The sequence below is a fragment of the Agelaius tricolor genome, unplaced genomic scaffold, assembly GCF_023055355.1.
Source record: "Agelaius tricolor isolate 1412-34295 unplaced genomic scaffold, bAgeTri1.0.p SCAF_7, whole genome shotgun sequence".
In the NCBI taxonomy this organism is placed as follows: Eukaryota; Metazoa; Chordata; class Aves; order Passeriformes; family Icteridae; genus Agelaius; species Agelaius tricolor.
The window spans coordinates 35,729,201-35,752,518 of NW_027269267.1; the positions used below are offsets into that span (position 1 = coordinate 35,729,201).

The following is a 23,318-nucleotide window of genomic DNA, read 5'->3' on the forward strand; positions in this document are numbered from 1 at the left end:
ACTAACCAAAGGGATATTCCACACCACAGAATGCCATGCCCAGTGTATAAGCTGGGGGGGTTACCTGGAAGGGTGGCTGATCTGGGTTTAGGAATGTGGGTCTGGAATCGCTCAGTGGGTAGTGAGCAATTGCACTGAGCATCATTTGTTTCCTCATCAGGAGGAGATATCCCAGGCTGCCACTCCCATGCTGATTTCCTAAATAGGCTCAGAAGAGCTGAGAGGTGATGTGGCTTCTCTATCAGGTAATTAAAAAGATCAGATTTAATTCAGTGAGCAAAATCTGTGAACTTGTGACAAATGTAAAGACCAAACATTTAGGCCTCGTGGGCTGTGAGGAACAGCCTTTGAAAAGCAAATACTCTGATACAAAGAAGTGGTTGAAAACTCCAGAGACAAACTCAGATTTCAACTGGAATAACTGTACTGTGGCTGAGGTAAGCATTTAGTATTCAAAGACAGGAAACACAGCTTTCATGTTCTGAGTATGCCTCCACTCCTCATTTCTCTTTTGCTTCAGAGAAGATGCTGTAGAAGCCTTTTCCTGAACAAATCCCATGACTTCTATTCAATATTGAGCCCATACCCCTAAGTCTCAACAGAGGTTAAGCTGTCTTGAGAGATGTTCTTCCTTGAAGCAACACAAACATCTTCCTGATAACCAACAGGGGAAAGGACCTGTACTAGACAGACACTTAGATCCTGTTTATTGCTTCTTGGAAGACCACAAATACATTTCTTAGAATTTAAGGTACCATTGAGCCCCATGAAAGGAAGTAGCATTTTCTAAGTTAGCAAAGGAAAAGCAAACCAAATGACTGAATAGCAAAGGATAAGGCTCTTCCACAAAGTTGCCCAACAAAATACTTCAAAGCTGTGAAAACACATGGCAAGTACTTGACTTTTGTATTATTTTTAATAACACCCTCATTGTATTTTGAAGACTCAGTGTATGTGTGCACCCCTACAGATACCACTAAGGGAAAAACAAAGCTCCAGTTCAAGAGCCTGAGACAGCTGCATAGCCAATACAGACAAGCACACACAGAGTCAATAGGAAATTCACCTTCCTTAATTCTTTATTTCATCAAAAATTCCAACTGTGCAACACGTCTTACTCTCATGCATGTACTTCATACATGAGACTGACAGATCTAGATGTGTAGAGAACAGACAACATTTGGCATAACAACAACTGTTCTATGCTGGGGAATACCAGCCCTTGCTGGTACAGCAACACTTTGAAATCTCTGCAGGGAAAAAAGCAGTGACAGAATACCTCAGCAGTACACAAACCCCATGTTGTAAGCATGAAGGCTACAAGTCACTTTCTTACATAGATTTGGCACAGATTCTCTGGGGGATCTTGTAGACAAAGCCAGGTAAAGGAGACTTGACATTCATCTGCATTATTATGTCATGACCAACCTAGAGCTGCAAACACAAAGCAAGTAGCTTCACTTTCAGAACAGTAAGAAGGGGTGAGGGCTTAGGTGGAAACTCACCCACATTCAGGGAGATGAGCTACTTTTGAAAGCTGTGCTCATGAATGCTAGTTACTCTCATATGCTTATTAAACAGACTAATGGAACTCCAGTCCTGGAACACCTGCATGGTGTTCTCCAGTTGTGCTTTTGTTTCTGAGTGCAACTTTGAGCACTTTTGTGTGGATGTCTAGGGTGGATTTGGTACCTCTTTGTTCAGGCAGAGTGAAACACTGCTATTGTTTGCAGTGCTCTTCACGCCACACTAGGTACATCTCTCAACCCCATGCAACAGCTGAGCAGTTTGTTAAAGAAAGATTGGAGTTCTACCCAGGAAAAGTGGTTGAATCAAAACTACCTTTCCCATATCAGTACCACAGTTTAAGATTACTTGGGCTCCTTCATAAAGATGTCACTTTAAAATATATAGCTGCAGCTAAAGCTACTGTTCTACTACTATACTTTCTTTGGGCAACAGTACTTAAGTGCAATGAAGAACAGGAAGAGTTGACTGCTTAAAAATTCTGTATTAAGGAACCAGAAAAGCCAATATAAGTGATCCAGACAGCTTTTAAATTGGTAGAAAGGGAGTGTAGTTTTTAAAGCTTGTGCAAATTGAGAAAATGTCATGGAAGCTTTTGGATTAACCCTGACAAGTTCAGTGGGGACAGGCAAGAGGAGATCTCCAGGTAGGACCCAGAGCCAACCTACCTGTCAGGCTGACAGCGATTCACTGGGTGCCCTTTTCTTTGATCAAATGATTAACAGGGTAAAAGAAGTAACTGCACCAAGATGCTCTGTGCTGGCTCTAGCACACAGAGCAGCCTCATCCCCTGGTTCTATTTGTTCTCAGTTACTTTAACTAAAAGGAAGGCAAGAGGATTACAGCTGGTCCATTAGGAGAGCAATTCAAATGCTGCTTATGTTACAGAGAGCCAAAGCTGACACTGTTTCTGGGAAATGCCAAATGTGCTACGATTCTCACCACACAGTCCAAAGAAAGGGGAAAAAAATCTAAGCTTTGAGATCTGAGAAAAAGTACAAAAGGTTTGCTGCAGGGCAAAATTTACATGTTTTAGACTGAGGAGAAATTGAAATAACAAATACCTAAAAAACAAACCCCACAAAGAAGAAAGATGATAGAGTATAGCAAAATTGTTAGGACCAGTGCTTGAGATAACTGACGTGTCTTACTAGTTCTCTCACAGCACTGGTATCCAATCCTTAGCATTCAACTTCCAGATGCATGAATGCTTGAACTTCTGTAAATAAGAGATTACCAATACTGAACTAAATGAAAACTGGAACAGCACTTTGTTGCACTATTTCAGCTGCCTCTAAACAAACTACATTGTCAAGTTCTATGGTTAAGGCAGTTTGTCTCACAAACCTTTGGGTATAATTGTTCTGGGCTGGTTTTGGTACACCTCATTCTTAACCTTCTTTTCTGAAACACTTTCAAAGGCAAAACTAAGTTTATTCTTTAGTATGAGAGGCATTTATTACATGTAAAGTTCTACCTTTTCTTATTATAAAGGAAGAAAACTTACACTCTCTTTGTGAGAAGATCTGTTTCAAGAGACAATTGAGATCAACTTGAAGAACACTTCAGTAAGAACTTAAGTTTTTAAAGATCAATGCATATATTAACAGCTTTGAAGTAACAGAGTGGGAAAACCTCACTCACCTTTGATAGAAATCAGGTAATCTATGCCTATGTTTGCTGGTAGATGATGTATTGCTCTTGAAGTACCAGAAAAGACCTGAGAAGGTTTTTTTGATTCTTTCAGGTCAGGCTGTCAACTGCATGATTGCTTTAAATGAAACACAGGCTACTACAACAGGTTTGCTCCCTACCCGATCACGTTGCACATCTGCAGCTGGTACAACACTACATTTTATAAGTTAAGAAATGCAACTGCATCTGAACATGAAAAACATTTTAAAGTCAAGATATGTATATTTACTGTCACACAAGGAATGCCATTAAGTTTCCATTCTACACACTCAAGTGAAAAATTTGTTAAAAAGTCAAGAAACAAAAAAGCATAAAATCTGTAATAGGCAACAATATACAAAGTTTCTTATATAAAATCGTGACTTGTATAGTTTGTTATTTTCATCTTTTCACAAGAGAAAATTAAAAGAACCACACATCACTGAACTTCTACACAAGCTTCTTGTGTTTCAATGTCATTTATTGAGGAGTGAATGAGATACTGTCAGACATGCCAAAGAGACTTCACATTCAAGGGCTGGAAGCTGAACAGCTTTCCTCATTGAGTCACTGTACAAGTTGTTTTTGGGAATCGAAAGTGCAATCAATGAGGTCTTCATGCTCGATTTTCGTCTTCAGTTTTTCATCTTTTGATCTACTACCTTGTTGGGCAGAAGGACACTTTCTACCCTACAAAGACTCACACTCCAATTCATACAATTAACACTAGATGTAGAGAAACGTTTATCTGTTATAACGTACATCTACTGCTGAAGGTCTTATGTCTAATGAGAAAATTCAACTTGTTTCCCTTTCACCATCATATGGATGGCTGATACCGTTAGAAAAATACTCTTCAGTGCTATTGTAGGGTTTACAGGAAACTTCTTTCATGTTGTGGGATAGAAACCGATTTAAACACCGTTCTGAAAGAATGCTTCTTCCTGCTGCCACTGCCTGGAGGTTGCAGAAGAATGGCCTACACGCACTACAGTTCTGGTTTTACTCAGAAAAGAAACAAAAGAAACCTAAACAATAGGGTAAACGTTTATTTGGAGTTAGTTTTCTTGCAGATGATAATTAAGGCCCTTCAAGCAGAGTTCAGGAGCTCCTGTATGGCTGCCTGTTGATCTGCATTGAGCTGTGATATGCATTCTGTCCACAGTCCTCCGGATGTCTAGAAAAAAAATGAGAAGGTGTCTTTATGCAGGCTGAAAGTGTCCAAGGCACATCCTAAACTTTGCTATTTTACAAAGCTCAGCTTATTCCTGTAATATACATGCCAAAGAGACTGAAATCTTCAGGGGTACACAGTGCTACACAGGTTCACCTTGAGATGCTCCAAAAGGCTGAATAGCAGCAGAATAATTGATTTGGGACTCCTGGGAACTCCCTGTAACAACTGTGTGGGTTAACAAATGACACTCATGTCTGTGTCAACCACAGCTAAAGCATTTGATGGTTTTGCAATGAAGTTAAAAGACCAATGTTCAGGCAAAACTGAATCATGCTTCTTCCACATGAGTGTTTTGGGCACTGGTGCAGCAGTAACACACTCAGAGCTTCAAGGTGAGCTCTGGGATTAAAGCACGATGAGGGTGTGCAAAATTCTGCTGCCAACATAGGGCGTGGCTCTGTAGTGAAAGGAAAGGTCAATTACTTCCCAGAGAGAACTGCACAGCATCTGTCTGGGTAAATGTAAACCCTTCATCTGTGCCAGCACAGCCCTCAGCTGAGACATTAGCTTTTAAAGTCACCATCAGTAAGGTCTGTTCTAATGGTGCCAGAAAGTGCTGAATACTAATCAAGATTGAGGAAAAAGTAGTTATTCACTTATCAAGAGAAACTGGAAGCAATTAGCACCCTGCTTTCTTTAGGATAATGACAGGGAAAAAAATTCCAGGTGACTGACTTTAGGTCTTTAGATTGGCTTTTGCAATAACTGTATAATTTAAGTAAAATTTAAAAATAGTTTAATTTATATTTGTTATATTTTACATTCAGCTCTATTATAACGCTCTTTACTCAAAATTTAAAGTTAAAAAAAAAAGGATTCAAAAAATAAAAAATAAATGCTCTCAAATGTAAATTTGTGGGTTTAGTTTTAAATACCATTAGGCATTTTAGACTCTTTATGTATGATGAAATATTGTAGAATTAAATGCACTCTTCCAGCATTTCTGATGCATATTTAAATTGATACTTTCCACTGAAATATTTCTGGCCTGACAATACCTAAGCAAAGAAGTTTAAACTCAATTCCAATAATGACTATGTTGATCATGTTAGACACTGGCAGTGAAACAGCTTACTGAGATAATTAAAAAAAAAGTCTCCTGGAATCTGGGAAGCAGGAGCTTGTTAGCAACTCCACAACCTTGAAAATTCCTATCATAGTATAAGACTCTTACAGTTAGTAAGAGTATAAAATTCTTACAGCTTTACTAAAGTTAAAATACTATGTATGAAGAGAAATAGGATTGGTACCACTGTGCTAAAACTGTATTTTTTAAAAGACATGACTTTGAGGATTATATTTTTCTCCTCAGTCCAAAGGTAAATCATTCAGCCAATGCTGAAGGTCTTATCTCACATTAAAGTTTCTATCAATCCCGGCCAGAACCAGACATTGTTGTAAACAACTCATCTATACATGTATGTGCCACTGTAGTGTTAAAATAAAAACCTTGATGATTTGAGGTAAACTGAACAAATGCATTAGGTAAACCCTAATACAAAGGTGCATTCCTAGACTTTGAGTACTAACAGCAAGGATTTGTATCTGTCAGGCAGAATTTAGAGCAGTCACTTACACTACTTGCACTCTGAAACTTGCTCAATTTCCTTCACTTTATGCCTTCAGAATTTTAACAACTTTTCCTACCAGACAGAATGGATATCTCAGGCTGACACACTCATACAGGTGAATCAGTTCCAATGTCAAGTGTTTCTAAAATTCTTGAACCTAAATTTTGCCAAAGCAGGTCAGGTAGAAAGATAATAATTGAAGATCAGCTGCATAAAATCCTCCATGCTTTTTTATGAGCAAGAAGCTTGCCAGGCACCTTTCTCTCATTAGTACTACATCCACCCAACAACATTTGGCCCTGGAGCAGATCTGCACTATCTGAGCACTATCACTTACAGCACTGTAGAGGAGCACTGTTTAAGTACCTGGACATCCCCATCATCATTAAGTGACTCATTATGGCATAAAGGATGTGAACCTTACAGCAGTTCCCCAAAGGCAGGGAAAACATCAAACAGCCACCTATATTTGCACAGGACTGAAAAGGGCAGTAGTAAAATAACTTGTGGTTTGCACTTGCTCTCTAACAAAGAACCCAAGCTGCTGCTTGGGTCACCACAGGGTGCTGGTAACCCTTCACAAGAATCACATCTTGGATCAAATCCTGCAGTACAGTTCACTGATAAAAGGACATGCAGATTTCTCTCCAGATTCTAATTTCTGACTCAGAAAAAAAACCCCACAGAAACTAATACTGGCTCACATATTAACCATCTCGCTGCAGGAAGGTTAGTTACAGTTATTTTAGTCAAGTGCAAATGTCACCAAGTTTTATCATGAATCATTCAAGGAACATCAAAGGATCTCCAAGATCACTGGTTGAACCCTTATTCTCTAAGGAGATAAGGCTCTCAAAACTGGTTTAACAGTTTAGCTCCTTCTGCAAGCAGACTCTAAATGTTCCCTTTCTACTTAAGCAAGCATTTATTTACCTGCACTTGGCGGACAACGTTAGCCAGCCGCTTGGTGCATGGATCTTCGTGTTTGATAGCTTCGTGGATTTCACCATCCGCAATTATCCCCAGTATTCTGGGAAGATTGGAATTGTTGGGACCCAGGACAATTGGGTTATTGCTGTTACAAAAGACATATTGCAAAGGAATTAATGTTTATCTAAAACTAATATAAACACTTTACACATAAGTGAAGTGATTTTGAATGATCTTATTCTGAAGCTGCTTATTTAGGTTTATGTTTCACACAGCTGAATAAGTATGCACAGCTTTGTTGCCTGCTGACAGCATGTTCCCCCTTTCTGTTAATATTTAACCTGATTCTTTACTCAGCCTAAACTTTATCAGGAAGAAGTTCTGAACTTTACAGAATGGCTGAGTTCCATGCAGATGGAACTGTAAATAGTGTGACAGAAATACCCTGCCTAAAAGGACTTGTTCCTCTCTCTGGTGCCTCTCGGGATGTTGTGTTACTGGCGTCAGGAACGTCGCTAACTTCAGCTCTCTGCCAGCACTCTCCATGACACAGCAAGCAAGCAGTTCTGCTCCCTCTTTCCCAGCCAAATGCTGGAGTGGAGGAGTATTAGCAATCAGGAATCTGTGTGGAACACATGATCTACTTTCAGCCCTGCCACCTACCATTGCTGGAATGCAGAGGCTGTGAATGTAGGACTGGCAGAGCTCCAGAGAAGGAGGTAGCCAGGCAGAGCCACCTGCACAGACGTGGGTACAGAAGTGAGCTGCTACTGCAATTCTCAATTTCTATGTTCCTGTTCACATGCACCTGGCAGCCCTATTATGGTGTCTCTCATCTGTATCTCACTGCTCTATAATCAATCTAGGCACCTCAGTTGCAATTTTGGGACTCTGCCTTAATAAAGCACCCAGAGATACAAGGTATTCACAAAATACAAAAGACTGTAAGAAATCTAAGTTATTTCTCTTATATTTTTCTCCTAAGATGTAATACAGTGCCAGCCAGAATGTGCTCACTACATAACACCTCAGAGGCTACCTTTTTTCACTCATTTATGAAGCGCATCACACTAGAATAACTGTTTACTTTTTTCTTTCATTTTACCTGCACAAACCCAAAGAATAAACTGTGGGATAAGATGCTTTCAATGATAGCTGAAATAATTATTAAGGGAGATAGCACTGTACAATGAATTTTTTCCATATTATTTCTCTGCTTTATACTTCACTTTGTTGGAAAGCAAAAGGGTGCAAAAACCTGATCAGCTACTGGTCCTGATACGTAAGCAGAGTATCAAAAAGTTTTCCTGAAATTTTCTGTAAAAGTTTTCTGCAGATCCTTTGTCATCATAGATATATAAAGTAGCCAGGATTTTTTTTTTCCAGCCGTACAGACACTCTTTAGGACAAGAACAGTAACTGTTTAAAAAAGCAGCAATAACATCAGGCAAGGCTCAGTTCTGACTGATAATTTCTAATTATCTTCTCTAAACCATATGTAGATTAACCTCATAGTTTCTCAGTTTTGGAAGAAGAGGGCAAGGAAAGAGAATGTAAACAGGCTTCCTTTCTGCATTAGTTTGAAGACTTTGCCTTACCTCTCAAGTAAGTCACACAGATAATTGAAAGTATGAACAGCTTCTTCTTTGTCTTCATGAAGTGGAAGCCATGATAACCAGTGTGGAAGGACTTCTTCAACATTTATACAGTCAGGCTTGAACTTCATTATCTTTCCTATTGCTGAAATGCAGTTTTCTGTTGCATTCACATTCTCTTTGGCTTTGGCATCTGGTGACTGAATGACTCTCACCAGCAATGGAAGTGCCTCTAATTGTTAAAAACACAAGAATAAAGTTTAACTGCACAATCACGCTATACTTTATTATTATCACACATCTGTATATAAAATATGTATGGATGTACATATACACACCTCCCACCACTAAAAGGTGCCCTAGGAAAAGGTCATAGGAGTAATCTCACCTGGTGAATCAGCTTGGCATAGCTAGGATCATAAAAATCAAGGAAATCTTTCAATGGAAGAAATATGCCATTTTTTTTCCAAGGTTAATAGCAATTATATATTTTTAAACAGTCATGTGGGTAACCACACACACCCTTTTAAATGAACATTAATGTCACATTTTTAGCTCCTAGTGTCCATGCAGGCTTCCAAGCACGCTACATGCAAGCAGGAACAATTGTCCTTGTGTTCTTCTGCTAAAAATAAAATACTAAAGCTGTGAAATTCTCCATCAGCACAGTAAGCAGGTTATGGAATTGTACAGAAAGCACACTTCAAAATAACTCTAATTACTGAGGAAGAGTAAGATCTCTCACTTCTGAATTTTGGTGAGTAAGTAGAAGCTTTGCAGTTAAATAATGCACAATCCACTTTCCGTATTAAGTCCACTGCATTAGATTTTTGAAGAATTAAGCCGCTATGGAAAAGCTGTTAAACATTACAGAACTACAGAAACATCAGACCTGCTAGCTTATGTATCCTGAATGCAGGATAATGATGCTGGGTTATTCTCCACAGCAGAGTTTGTTTCAGAGAGGTCTACAATGTTCAGGACAACTGAGTCTGCATTTTATACCTCAGGTTTTCATGGCTGCTGAAGCTAAATCTCATCTCATCTGTATCCCACTCAGTAATACTAATGAATGACTCTGTAGGTATGTGTGTTCTTGCAACTGTAAAATTAGGAGGGCATCAAAATGAATCAGCATAATTTTCTCCCTACAGCCTACCAGACAAGTTTTCATCTTGTCTATAAAACAGATGCATTCTCACATAGATACTGTGTTAGATAAACCTTAAAAAAGCCTTTTGACAGTGGAAGACCCATCTTCTACAATGTTAAGCTTTTCTCCAAGAACTGACTGCTCTGACATCTGGCACCAGCCAGTTTTGAGGCCACTGATGTGGCTTAGGAAGAAATCCATGCAGTTGATTGATACAATTTTCACAGAGAACAGCTAATTATATTCTTCCACCAACATAACAGAAGCAACCTTGCCAGCTGCATCAATTGTAACCTTGTACCCCTGTCGAGAAAGTGACTTGTTTTGCTGTAGTTCCCTTCCATCCTATTTCTTTGCCCTTTACAAAATCTGGTTCTCTTGATGTTTGTTTCATCAGGTAACTCACATGCCATTTACAAGTTCTTCCTATATTCCTGGACAATTTTAACTGACTGCCAAAAATGCTTATATCAATACTTCTGCTTTTTCTGAAGAGTATTTACATACTCTTCAAACTTGCAAAAGAACAATATGCCAGTGCTGTATATCACCCAGTAAAGTTACTGGGTAAGTTAACTAAGTAAGTTACAAATAAAAGCCCACAGACATGATGTTTTTCAGAGATATAGCAAAACCTCTGGGGTAGATAATGTCTCATGACATGGATTTGTTTCTAATCACAGCACATCTTCATCTATTAAAATAAATCATAAAGTTCTTTCATGTATGCACAAAAGGATTTGGATTACTTTTGAGGTGTCTGCTAATAAACTGTATACTGTAAAGGTGAAAGTATATTTTATCCAAAATTCAACTTAAGGAGAAGCCAGGTGCCTGGGCATAATCAAGGATTATTTGTTCAAGTACAAAGAGAAGGATCAAAGATTTTACAAAGTTTAAGTAGGGTAAGATAAAGTGTAATTAATGAAAAATAAAATTAGACTTCATCAGATGCTAAAAAGCTCAAAAAATTTCAAAATCAGAACTGTCTAGACAATTCTAATTTTTCATGCTCTTAATGATTCATTGCAAGACTTCCCACATTGCTTTTCCTTTTTCTTTTTAAAAAGACACCTTACCCTGATTGTTATCATGTAACAGTTACATTAACAATGAAAATTACAACCCTGATTGATGTAGGCAAGACTTGTGTCAATCCCTATTAGATGATTCTTATTTTCTTAATTCAGCTTTCATTTAATATTCATGCAAAATACATATTTTAAACACATACTATAGATTTTCTTAAAAAAAAAAAGGAAAAAAAAAAACCTTTCATAAGGGGTGCTACTTAGTGTGCAAAATTAACTTTGGTGACTGGCAAGAAGAGTGCAAGCAGACAATAATTTCTTTAAATTTAAGATGAATTTGAAGCTTCAGAGAAATTTGAAACATTTAGAAAGATAGCAGACAAAGTGTTTCTGATAAGTACTCTCATACTCTTTCACTTCTTTACAGAAATCAGGCTCCTTTTTATACAGTCAGAAAGCAGAGAGCCACACAAGTCGTACTGTAGGCTATTCCTTAATATATGTCTCTTGTGTAGTTTTTCCAGACATCCAAAGGCATTTGCATTAATATGTAACCACATCAATATTACTAGAAAGCATCTATGAGACAGCTGTGTATCAACAAGATGTTTTTTATGAAATTAACATTTGCATGCCAGATGATATTTTAAAAAAGAGTATGTAAATCAAGTTTGCTAAGCAGTCAGTGCTGCAACAGGAATGCCACTAAACAGAACAATAAAAGCCTGAGGAACTGAGGCACTTTATCACTCAATCCATCACCAGCCTACGGCACAGGTAGTAGTGGCAATGTGCTGCCCTGCACACCCCAAGGTGAGCCATTTCCACGTGTCCCTCGGCGCCAGTACCTGGGCAGACGGGCCGGTAGCTGTCCCCGCCGAACTGCGCGATCACTCCCACTCCGTAGGCAGCGGCCTGCCGCACCTCGGGGCTGCTGTCACACACCGCCTCCAGCATGGGCCGCAGGAAGTACTCGGCGTACTTGAAGGAGGAGGGGCTGCAGTGCTCCACCACATCGTCAAAAATGCACAGCCCCCACTGCCGGTCCGGCCACGGCCGATGCGGGCACTGCGGCACAAACAGCCAACAGCTCAGACACCCTGAATTCTTGTACAGCCAATGAGCACATCAACAACAGTCACAGGAGCACTGGTCTAATACTTTTGTTAAAATCTTCATGGGTTAAATACAATCCTAAAACCATGTAATTTGCAGTAGTGATATTCCAGCAATACCATGAACAAAACAAAATCCAGGTGTTCGTCTTTGCACCTCTGTTTCACACTCCATTACATGTATCAGTCTCAATTTTTCTCCATGAGCCTGCAACACTTTTTTGTCCCTCCTATGGATATCCATTTTTGAGATACTGGACAGTGTCAAGGAAATTAAATTTCTGAAAACAGCTGTGTGTGTCAGTGATCCTGGATCTTTGAGACACAGATTTTAAGTAGCACAGCAACGACCCTGCTCAGAAAGCACAGGGTAACAACTTCATCCTCGATCTAGAATAAACCTTCTATTTTGTAAAACAGTAATTGCTACATTCTATCTACCAAGTTCTCTAAGACTTCAGCATGGAAGGCATATTAACCCATCAGAAAAAATAATTATGTTTAAATTAAAGGAAAACAAAGTACTTACAATTAGGTTGACAATTAGTGGAAGTAACCTTTCAAACCATGGCAGTACCTTCTCCTTGTAACTACTGAATATTGAGTGCAAAATATCCGACACTTTAGTCAAAATATAAACATCACTGTCATCCTGAAAGGAAAAGGATACAATTCACATGAAGACTAGCAATCTGTAAGGGAGTGGAAGTCACATGAAGTGCTAAGTGTCTAAACTAATGGAAAAAAGTTGATTTATGACTTTTTTGGTAAAACCTTTTTTTTAAAGTTCAATAATTTTCAATTCTTTGTCTAATTGCAGAGTGATAGAAAAACAAAATGGTTTGGGTTGGAAGGCGCCTTAAAAATCATCTAGTTCCAAACCCCCTGCCATGGGTAGGGACACATCCCACCAGGCAGGGACACTTCCCACTAGAGCAGGTTGCTCAGAGCTCCATCCAACCTGGCCCTGATTGTTCCCAGGAATGGGACATCCACATCCTTCTCTAGGCAACATGTTCCAGTATCTTGAGGGACATCACTTGTTACTGTCATGTCAATACTGAGGCACCGAATTGAATTTTTTTAACATGGCCATTCAGTCAATTTCTTATCTGCTGAATTAATCAAATACAGATCTCCTCAAATTAGTGACAAGGATGTTGGGTGGGACCCTCTTAAAGGCCTTACAGAAGACAGATGATATCAGTTGCTCCTTAGTCATCAACACAGTCACTCCATCACAGAACCCACTAAATTAATCAGGCATGATTCGCATTTTGGAAGCTATATCAGCATCTCTAATCACCTCCCCATCTTCCACAGCTGCCAGGACAATGTGTTCAAAGATTGTACTGGGCACAAAGTGAGACTGACTCACTGGTAGTTCCAGGAGTCCTCCTTTTCACCCTTAAAAATGTAAGTTGATTGCTAGAACTCGGTTGCCTAGGACTTGCACGTTTGTTTCCGGGACAGAAAAATCAGATCAAGACAAAACTGTCTTGTGCAAATTTGCTGCTTCAATGGGTTCCCTTTACAGAAGGCAATAAGGCCTTTTTCCTCTTCTGTACCCTATGGATATCCTAAGAAACTTTTGTGGAAAAGGAAATGGATAATTGCCTTTTTGATAAAAGATTGTGGCAAAAATGTAACAAATATTATTCTCCTCCTCTTGTTCAAATTTTTCACCTTGCCCAGTTAATATAACTAACTGGTCAAATAAGGAGCCTTACCTCAGAGCTATCAATTCAAGTTATATCTACAGGTGAGGATTATTCCCTGGACATACTTATGCTGGGAAAACTCTTAACTTTCTTTTACAGTGACTTCTATTGTACTCAGTATGGTCCTTTTAACCAGTTTAACGGGCAGGGAAAACAGTACAGCTAGTTTCTGGTCCCTAGTGACCTTCACCTTTCTCACCTTCTGGTGACAAACTAGTAACTATTTCTTGTGCAACAGGCAGCTTCCCACAACTGGCTATTTAAACCCTTCCCAGTGAGCCAATTTCTGCATCATCAAGGCACAGCTCAAGCAGGAGCCCTGGCACATGCACACAATGACATTAAGAGGTAGAGAACTGCTCCAGCCCACTACAAGGTCCACCTAGCCTGGTACTGCCTGTTAACCAACAGCTGATAACAGAGGCCTGGGGAAGAGAGTGTAACACTTGCTTGGTGTACGCCTTCCATTCCATACCAAATCAGCCATTTAGTTACTGCTGAAGTGAGGGCTGGATCTGAAACTACTGTTTGAATAACTTTCATGACTTCTGTGCTTCTTCTGTTTCTGCTGCCTTGAGGTAAGGGCTACATGAACATACTCTGAGACCAAAGGTATATATTCAAATGTTACTTATTTGTTAATTCCGTCCATATGGCAAGTGGTGTCCTCATCCCACACCTCCTTTCACAGGGTAATGCAGACAAGCCTTTCTCCAGACTTTACAGAACAATCAGCAAACATTAGAACATTTTTTAAAATGCCTTGCAACTCTGTTGCAGAGTAGGGACTCAGCTTTTCTGAAACTGCTGCCTGCTTGCATTTTTCTAAGTACAGAGTGACACAGAGGAAATAAAAGGGTCTTGGAGGCAACAAAAATATATCCTCTTGAATGCTAGCCTAATTCTAAAAAGCCTAAAAAGAGGGTCAAGAACCACACTGTTATTTAAGACAGTATTTACATATGGGTATGATTTCTGGAGTCTGAATCCAGGTTAAACTCATGTGATCAAGCTTCATACCTGCATTGTGCAGCAAAAAAATGTCTTAGTTCTTAAATTTACTGAGTATCCTTTGTGTCGTGTTATAAGCAGCAGCAGCAGCCATTCATTATTACTCTCTCTCCATACTAATAATGATTTAATAAAATTATTGTATCTCTTCTACAATCACCTCCACTTTAAACTATTAACTCACTTTGGTACCCTAGTGTGTAAGTTGTTAAGTAGTCACTTTGGTATTCCCTCATGAGCAAACACATGATGGCAGCTGTTTATCCTGTTGTCCTTTTCTGATTTTGGGCTATTCTTTTTGAGACAGGCTCCTGACATGACACACCAGATGTCTTGGGATCAGAGGTATAGAGGCCCAAGGTTAAGAGCCACCCAGCTTGCAAGGCTCAAAGAAAAAGCAAGTCAGCAAGGCTAGACCTAAGGGATGAGCTCATTGCAGTCTAGAACTTCCTCACTGGGGCAAGAGAAGGGGCAGGCATTGATTTCTTCTCTCTGGTGACCAGTGACAGGACCAAAAGGAATTGCCTTAAGATGTGTCAGGAAAGGTTCTGGTTGGGTATTAGAAAAAGGTTCTTCCCCCGAGGGTTGGCCCCTGGAACAGGCTCCCTGGGGAAATGGCCACAGCACCAGCCTGACAGAGCTCAAGAAGTATTTGGACAATGCTCTCAGGCACATGGTGTGATTCCTGGGATGCCCTGTGATGAGGCAGGAATGGAATCAATGATCATTGTGGGTCCCTTCCAACTCAGTTTATTCTGTAATTAAGTAGTCTGCTGTCAAATCTGTATCAGTGTTAATGTCACCCAGGAATTGTTTGAGCAAATGAAGAAAATAAAAAGCTGTATCCTGAACTTCTTATTTCAGCATATCAGATAAGGAAACCTTTAATATTTTCTAATTCACAAATGCAGTGTGACTCATTTCTTACTGTTTTGAAGGACTATGGTAACAAGATTGTTCTATGAAGAAATAATTCTAAGCATTCACTATGCCCTAAATGAGTCAAAAACATATTTTTGCAGTATTTCATCCTGGTGCTTGTAGAGCAGAAAAATTCTTCAAACTAACTTACTTCATCTTGTAATGACTCTTCAACTTGCTCATCATAGTCTTCATCTTGTCTTTTCACTAAATTAAAAGAAAAAAATTAAACCACTGCCTTTCTATAAGTGCGTAAGAAGCCTGTGAAAGGGAAAAATTATGCAGAAACAAATTTAGAAAACAGGAATCAGTAGCTGAAGATGCAACAGGAATTCTCCATTTTTATGAAGCTTCAAAAAACTTTCACAGAAAAGGAAGAAGTACAGGATAGTCCAGTTTAAGAATGTGTAAAAATGCACATGAAATAGAAACAAACACACCACAAAGACAAGTGCTTAGAAACAATAAACTACTATTGCTTTGAGAAAACTGCAGACTTCAGATGAAAAAAACCCATGGAAATGATAACACCATAGATGTGCACTGTCTTTCAAGTAAATCTGTCCATTAACTTTTGATTAAACTACAGTATGCTGAAAATTATGCCATGTTCATCGTCCAAAAGCTTACGAATACAACTCATGAATTCTGTTAGTTCACAGTCCAATTACTTCACATGAATATACAAATCAGTTAAATTGAAACAGTTTTTTTCTTTGTGTTCAGAAATAATTAAAAATTCTGCTTTAAAGAACAGCCACATCCCATGTTAACAGGATTTGTGTTAACTTACCCTGTCTTAATTCTTGATTTTTAAAGTGCTCTTCTAGTTTTTCTTTCAGTATTCCTCCAAGTTCTTCAAAGTGTTCGTTGTTAAGGCATCCATCTCCCATTACCTCAATGCACTTGTGAAACAAAACAACCAGTTTTTCAGCTTTAAAATTTAACATGAGCAGTCTTAATGAAATCTAAGCACACAAAGAATATTAATACGTGCAGGAATAATATTAGAAGAACAGTCATACTGAAATCAATGCTTAAATTATACAAGTAAGGCACAGTACCACTGTACATGTCATACCCATAATTTCAGTTGCTCATGGTTAAAATGAAAAAATTTGGTAACTGTTTTATTCTTGCAGAAAAAAAAAAACCAAAACAAAACTTTTTCCATCAGCTGTAACAACATTTATAGTCACAACAAATTTCCTGTAGAGGAAGCCTTGCATTTATTCAAGCCATTTAAAGGAACATCAAACTGTCCCTTCTTATTTCAAAAGCTACAAACAGTAACGCCATGAAATTTCTAAGAATGTTACCTTTGCAAAAGAATGCATTATTTCTGAGAGGACATCAGACTCTGGCTCTGTCCCAATGGCTTTGATGAGAGCATCACACATGAAGTGCCACATCTGTGTGAGGTACTCGGGCCCACGAACCCTGGCACACTCAAGCAGGAGGGGCATCGACTCTGCGGCTGCCACTCGGACACGTGTCATTGTTAAAGGAAATACAGCAATCAACACCAACAAAGTGCTTAGAATTTAAGATCCCACCACCATAATGAATTTCTTGGTTTTCTACCTGAAACTTATTTCATTACAATCCATGCATTTGATTTCTTAATTATATATAGATTAAATCATAGGAAAATTACACTGCCTGCTCTTTAGAAGCGGTTTCAAGCCTGTTTCAGGCCATGACAGAAAAGCTGTTCAAGTTCTTTTCTGCCTTGTTACAGAAATATTGCTTTTTCTACTTATTGCTTATTTAAAAAAAAAAAAACTAGGGGGAAAAACAGGAATACATTGCCTAAAATATAGCGTGTAAACCAACATTCTCTGAAACCATTTCTGCTATAAAGTCACAGACTATTTTAACACTAAACACTTCCAATTCATTTAGGAAAACAGCAAGCACAATCTCGATTCTAAGTTTCCGTTTTCACAGTGGCATTTGTTAATAGGATATCATCATGGAAATAGAATTTCAACAATGGAACCATCAGCTTTACAACTTGCTCTGTGTATTCCACAAATCCTTCTTTTAGCTCTTTTGCATAGCAAACCTGAAAAATAGAGCACAGATATGCCTCTTTTAAGGGATAATACTTATATTTTTCAACTATGTAAAAGTGAGAGGAAGATTGTTAAAAGTGCAAGGGTTTTTTTAGTTTATTTTAAAAAACATGTAATAATCCATTTCCCTTCCCCTCAACTGTGGTAATTTGAGAAACGCTGATAACAGCATGAGTTCCCACTCGTAGGGCATGAATGTATTTTTCAAACCAAATTCCAAAACAGCAATATTTGCAAAAAGAAACTACTTTTTAACATATCCAATTCCTTAAGTTTTGCTAACAAAGGAAAACCATCTGTTCATTTAAAAAATTTTATGCTCCTAAGCAAATAAACTGTTTTTAATCAAGTAAACCACACATAACTAAGTGCTGTAATCCAAACTAAGTAGTATCACCCAAAACACTCTTTCACCTGAGACAAAAAATATTTTAGTTAAATATTTAATATATTTAATATAATATTTAATAGTTTATATTTTAGAATTTGGCTACAGACTTGATTGACCAGAAACAGAGGGATCACCAAAACTATTTTGTTACTCACCAGCATTTGGCATGCAGTTGCTTTTTCTTCAAGGCCTGCAGTTTTAATTCCAAAACTCTGCTGATCACCTATGCTTACAAATTCCCAACCATCATCATCGCTCATATTCTCCATATCTTGTGCTATTACACAGAAGGAAGGAAAAATAGTCTAAAAGTGCTACAAAATCATTTATTTCAGTATACTTTTCAAGCAAAACATCATCTTAAACCTACTGTCTAGAAGAGCAACTTCAGGTTTAATGGATGCAGTCTTCATTAAAGGTCCCATGACAACAGGAAGGTACTGCTGAAATTCCTTTCCAAGAATTTTACACATTCTGGCCCATGCAGAGATCATGTAAGAAATCTAGAAAAGAGAAGACAGAATTTTCATGTCCCACATTTTATTTTAATGCATACTTAAAACGAAGGCATAAAGGAAATGCATTACACAATAGGACTTTTGAAAAGAATTTGTCAGCAATCCATAAAGCTTATTTCAAAGAGAACTAATCCAATATGCAATCCACATAAAAATGCATCATCAAAAGACATCCCAAGTCTAGCAAAACCTTGAAAGCGCCTCCAAAGTTGCTATACATATAAAAATGTGACAATGTCAGATTCATGATTACATTGCAAGTGCCTGTGCTAAAAAATAATATTTTTTCTGAAATATTTCCCATATTTAAACAATACTACCAAGCCACATTCCTGAAAATGGTAAAATAGAGCAAAAAGTAAAAAAGTGTGCAGTACTATGTTTTCAGAGGAGTATTTGTTTTCAAATCTACAAGTTAAAATAGCTCTCTGCTCATTAGAACAGCTGCTTACAAGTCTTGTTGATCTATTTATAAGAAGGTGACAGCAAGCTCAAATTTCTTCTGCAAATATAGGTCCTGGAAGTCTCATTTCCTAACCACACTTCTGTGAAAGATTCTAGGGCCATCTCAATGTCAAGTTTTGTAACACAGGCTGGATAATTAGCCTGGAAGGCCAGGGATGGGGCAGAAACATCATGTATACAAGGAATACTTTTAATACCAACGAGCTGTAAAGAGACAATTTCAACATACCTGTGGATCATCATCTTCTAGATCACTGAAGTCTGTTTGTGTCTTCAATAATAGCTGCATAACATCTGATGCATCCTGCATAAACTAGATACAGGAAACAACTACGTTTTTAAAGGCAAATTAAGATGCTACTTCTCAGAGAGTTAAATGCTCACTTAAATTAAACTTTTTTCAGGCATCCACATACAAAACTAAGTTCCCTTTGAACTGCATACATTTTGCCCCTGACACTGCCTAAATGTGATGCTGTCTTTTTTCTTAAGGCAAAAAAAAAAACAACTCAAAAGAAGAAAAAATTCTTGCTTTCAACATTTTTCAGTGTGACAAGAATTACTTAAGCTACAAAAAGATTCTATTGCAAATTTGTGAACCTAAGCAGCAACACAATCACCTCAGAAATGGAAACAAAGACAAGCACAGAAATCAGCAACAATACAGCTGTATGTTTAACAAGTGATTATATTAATTCAGTGCTAATACCACAAAAAATAAAGGCATTAAAGTGTATTTAGACCATTATATAAAATCTAAGCTTACCTTTTCTTTGCCAACAGCAAGACCAATTAGACTGATGCATTCAATAGTCTTTCCTCGTAAAAGTCTTAATTCCTTCTGAACAGCATTTTCAACAATGTGTTTTAAGGAGGGCATAAATAAATCATAGTAGGGAACAAACTTCTCCTCCACTGTATCTGCAACTGATGCAATTGAAGTCACAACTTGCTCCAGAACTAGCTTAGTGCCTTTCTGTATCAACTTGGAAAGAAGAAGAATAAAGTGTTATATTTTAAAAGCACACATTTTACTTAAAAGCATGCCAAATGTGAAAATCTACTTTTGCACATATGCTAACTCTCGTCAGTTCAGACCAGCATCAGCAGATATGTGTACTGGCTCATTTCTGAGGTCTTAGTTCAGCTATACTTATTCTGCTTATGTGACAAGGTTACCCCTCCATCAAACAATTTGTTCCGTGTATTATACCTCTTGCAATTTTATCACCATAATGGAATGAAGATGCTTCACTAGATTATCCAAATATGGAATAAGCAGTGACTTGGGACAATCTTCAGTGAAGTTTATGAGTGCTGCAGCTGCATGGGCTTGAACACGCTGGCTGCCTTGATCCTCCATGGTTTGTAGAAGAGCTCCTATCACCTGAAAAAGAAATACTCCTTTTTCAGACAACAGGTTTCTGAAGGGGACATAATTTTACCACTTTTTTCCCCCCTACCACTCTACTACTTGCCTTCTCATGAAATTTCTTTTGAAACCCGGGTGCAAAGTCAGTTGCCATTTGTCCAACAGCGTTACAAGCGGCGTATCTTACTCTGGGATGCTGAAAAAGTATTTCCCTCAAGCAGTTAACAAGTAGCCATAACAAGCAGTCATCTCTTATTTTCAGAAATGAAAACATTTTGAAATAATTACTAGAACAATACTCACAGGATCCTGAAGGAATAGCAAAACGAAATTAACTATTTCATTTAAAATTCCCTCCATCTGTTGGTGGCAACCTTCTCCAATGGCAGAGAGTGCCATCAAGCCAGCATGCCTGTACTTCCAGTCAGCTACAGAAGAGTAAAAATGAAATGTTACTCATTTTGGAAACTACCAAGAACCACAAAGATGAATCACCTTATCTTTGCAGGGGCTGGGGGACACAGGAGGAGGCAGAGTGAAGAAGAGGAGATGGAAGGGAAGTTAATGCATCTACTTGATTTGTTAAATACTCCTCTGTTTTCCTCATACATACTTCCAGAGATGCACAAAAAATTGAATGTCTAATCCAGGCCAAATCCAGACCTAGAAAAAAGAATTCTTAACTGCTGATACAAGTACATACATAGTACTAATACCTGGAAACTGCATTTTTAATTAAATGAGTTGACCAGGCAAACATCAGGACAGTATTTTTAGTATTTTTATTTCCCTCTCCCCCATTTTTTTTTTCTGTTTTAGTATCATCAGAAGAGCCCATACCTTCCTCAAGAAAAAGGTCTAATGACTCAAACAGTATCTGAATTTAAAACAAATAAATGATTGGTATCAAACTTTCCAGCAGTCTTCTCAAGACTGTAGGAACAGCAATATTCTACTTATGATGTAAACTTTCCCCACCTCCAAGTCATATTAGCTTATTCTCAGAGTAGTGGGTACTGTTGAAATTAATCTTCCATGCCTGTCCCTCTCTCATTTTTTTTTGAGCAACATGTGATAAACTCTAATTTCTTTTATTTCTTTTTTACAAAAATCTTTCTCTGTGCTAGAAATCATCGGGATTACAGAAGAGAAAACCAAAAGAATAAACAGGTTTACCAAATGACCTGTGAGAAAGGCATGTTACAGAACTTAGCTCCCAAAATAGGGCAATATTTCATTATTGCTAATAACATGTTACATTCCTGGAATGAAGAACATCACAGTTCAGAGCAGTAGAATCCTGCCACTCAAACTTCTGTCTGACCAGGATGCAATGAAGTATCATCTTGACAGAAGGCACAACAGAAAAGCAGCAGTTTATTTTGTGTTATTTCAGTTCATTAGATGTTCCTAGTTAAGCCTACACCTCACCACTTTAATTCCAAACAGACTTTGTGAGTGTTCACACACAGCTGGTGCTACCTTGAGGAGCCCTCTGTTCCATACCCAAAATGCTAACAGCCTTTTCTGGACTGGGTTTTAAACCAAGAAGGCAGAACCCAGATCTTCAGCATTCTCTTCTACTCCAAAGGCTCAAACCATAGGTCAAGTGAAAGAACTTGAAAGCAATGCACAGTACAATTTGAAGCATTGGCTGAGCAGGCATTACAGGTATTTCAAGAGGAAAAGAAGCATCCAAAACAACTGATAAGAATATATAGAAACACTTAATGAAACAAGTTTTAAAATCAGCATACCAAATAGACAGACAAACTACCAATGACCTCAGTCCATCAAATTCCAGGGGGAAAAAACAAGTTTTCCTCTACAAACTGTAATGCATTAAAATTTCACTTAAATGCAGCACTTCTGGAGAAGCAAAAACACTGAGCTACAGAAAAACAGGTAGCACTTTAGACAAACTTAAGGTACTGTGAGAGGGTCTGTTTAGAGATTTAGAGAGAATATTCTGAAATAGAAAAACCCCAACTCTTCCCTTATTTTTATGTACTTCCCAGTGTTTTAAAAAAAATTGTATTGTTTTTATGACATCTCTGCTCAGCTGTCCATGTATCAGAAGAAATGTTATAATGCACGCTATGTAAGTTTAATAAACCAGTCTAAGAGAAAGTATAAACCTTCAAGTTCACAGCATTTACAGTTTTTGCTGCTGACGTCAAAAGTGGAAATTAATAATAACCTATCAAGGAGCTAAACAAAAAGACTTAAGAGGTATTGAAGTTCCTGGCAAGCACAGAATTGTTAAAAAACAATAAAAGAAAATGCAGTTACTTACGATTCTGAAGCATTTGCATAATATGTTCTTTAATCATAGGCAAAACAAGTTTCCCTCCAAGGCCACATGCCATCCTGTCCAGCGCACTCTCACCAGCCACCGCATTGCTAAATATTGATTACACAAATATCAGTGGTTTGAGATCTACAACAAAACAAGCAGTCCAACAGAGAGCTCTTCCCTGCAGTTCTAGTCTTCAAAATTTGCCATCTGAAAACACGAGCCTCCTTAAGTAAATACACCATACCCACATCTAAAAACACACACACCAGTCACAAAATAGTTATTTACTATTCACTGAGACTTTGTTATCTGCAGGACACTAATTAAGTCTACTACCAAAGAAACTTGAGTCTTACTAGCACTAGGTCCAAAGTGCAGACTGAACTTCACAGCAGTTATAGACACCCAGAAAGCTGAAACTAAATTTGCAATGAATGAAGCAATAATATTGGCCATTGCCTTTTTGTCACGAGAATGTAAAGCAGTTCTGTTAGTTGTTATGATTCAGGTGAACCAGCAGGATTCAAACTTTGGCACTCAAGAGCCCTTTCTTGGATGGCTGTACTCAGTAGCATGGTCTCTTGTCAATGACTCGGCAGAAAACATCCAATCCAGGTGAGGAATTTGTGACTCTTGGCCAGTTACTGAAGTTAGAATAGCCCAACATTATCTATGCAAAGTGATTTGTTCCACCCAATGGAATTATTCC

At 38.1% G+C, this 23,318-nt stretch overlaps 1 protein-coding gene across 1 annotated transcript in view; it reads right to left on the bottom strand.

Annotated features, from left to right (window-relative positions):
- Positions 1-1,057: 1,057 nt before the first annotated feature.
- IPO5 (importin 5) overlaps positions 1,058-23,318 on the bottom strand; it is a 44,709-nt gene continuing 22,448 nt past the window's right edge. Inside the window, exons 10-26 of the mRNA XM_071430947.1 lie at positions 22,607-22,713; positions 20,614-20,738; positions 20,417-20,506; positions 20,152-20,325; positions 19,705-19,923; positions 19,168-19,251; positions 18,326-18,458; positions 18,111-18,232; positions 17,458-17,554; positions 16,806-16,978; positions 16,280-16,391; positions 15,638-15,693; positions 12,363-12,485; positions 11,567-11,786; positions 8,538-8,766; positions 6,943-7,084; positions 1,058-4,378 (exon numbers count right to left, since the gene is read on the bottom strand). Coding sequence (XP_071287048.1) covers positions 4,292-4,378; positions 6,943-7,084; positions 8,538-8,766; positions 11,567-11,786; positions 12,363-12,485; positions 15,638-15,693; positions 16,280-16,391; positions 16,806-16,978; positions 17,458-17,554; positions 18,111-18,232; positions 18,326-18,458; positions 19,168-19,251; positions 19,705-19,923; positions 20,152-20,325; positions 20,417-20,506; positions 20,614-20,738; positions 22,607-22,713 — 2,293 coding nt within the window. The 3' untranslated portion in view covers positions 1,058-4,291. The remainder of the gene's footprint in view (positions 4,379-6,942; positions 7,085-8,537; positions 8,767-11,566; positions 11,787-12,362; positions 12,486-15,637; positions 15,694-16,279; positions 16,392-16,805; positions 16,979-17,457; positions 17,555-18,110; positions 18,233-18,325; positions 18,459-19,167; positions 19,252-19,704; positions 19,924-20,151; positions 20,326-20,416; positions 20,507-20,613; positions 20,739-22,606; positions 22,714-23,318) is intronic.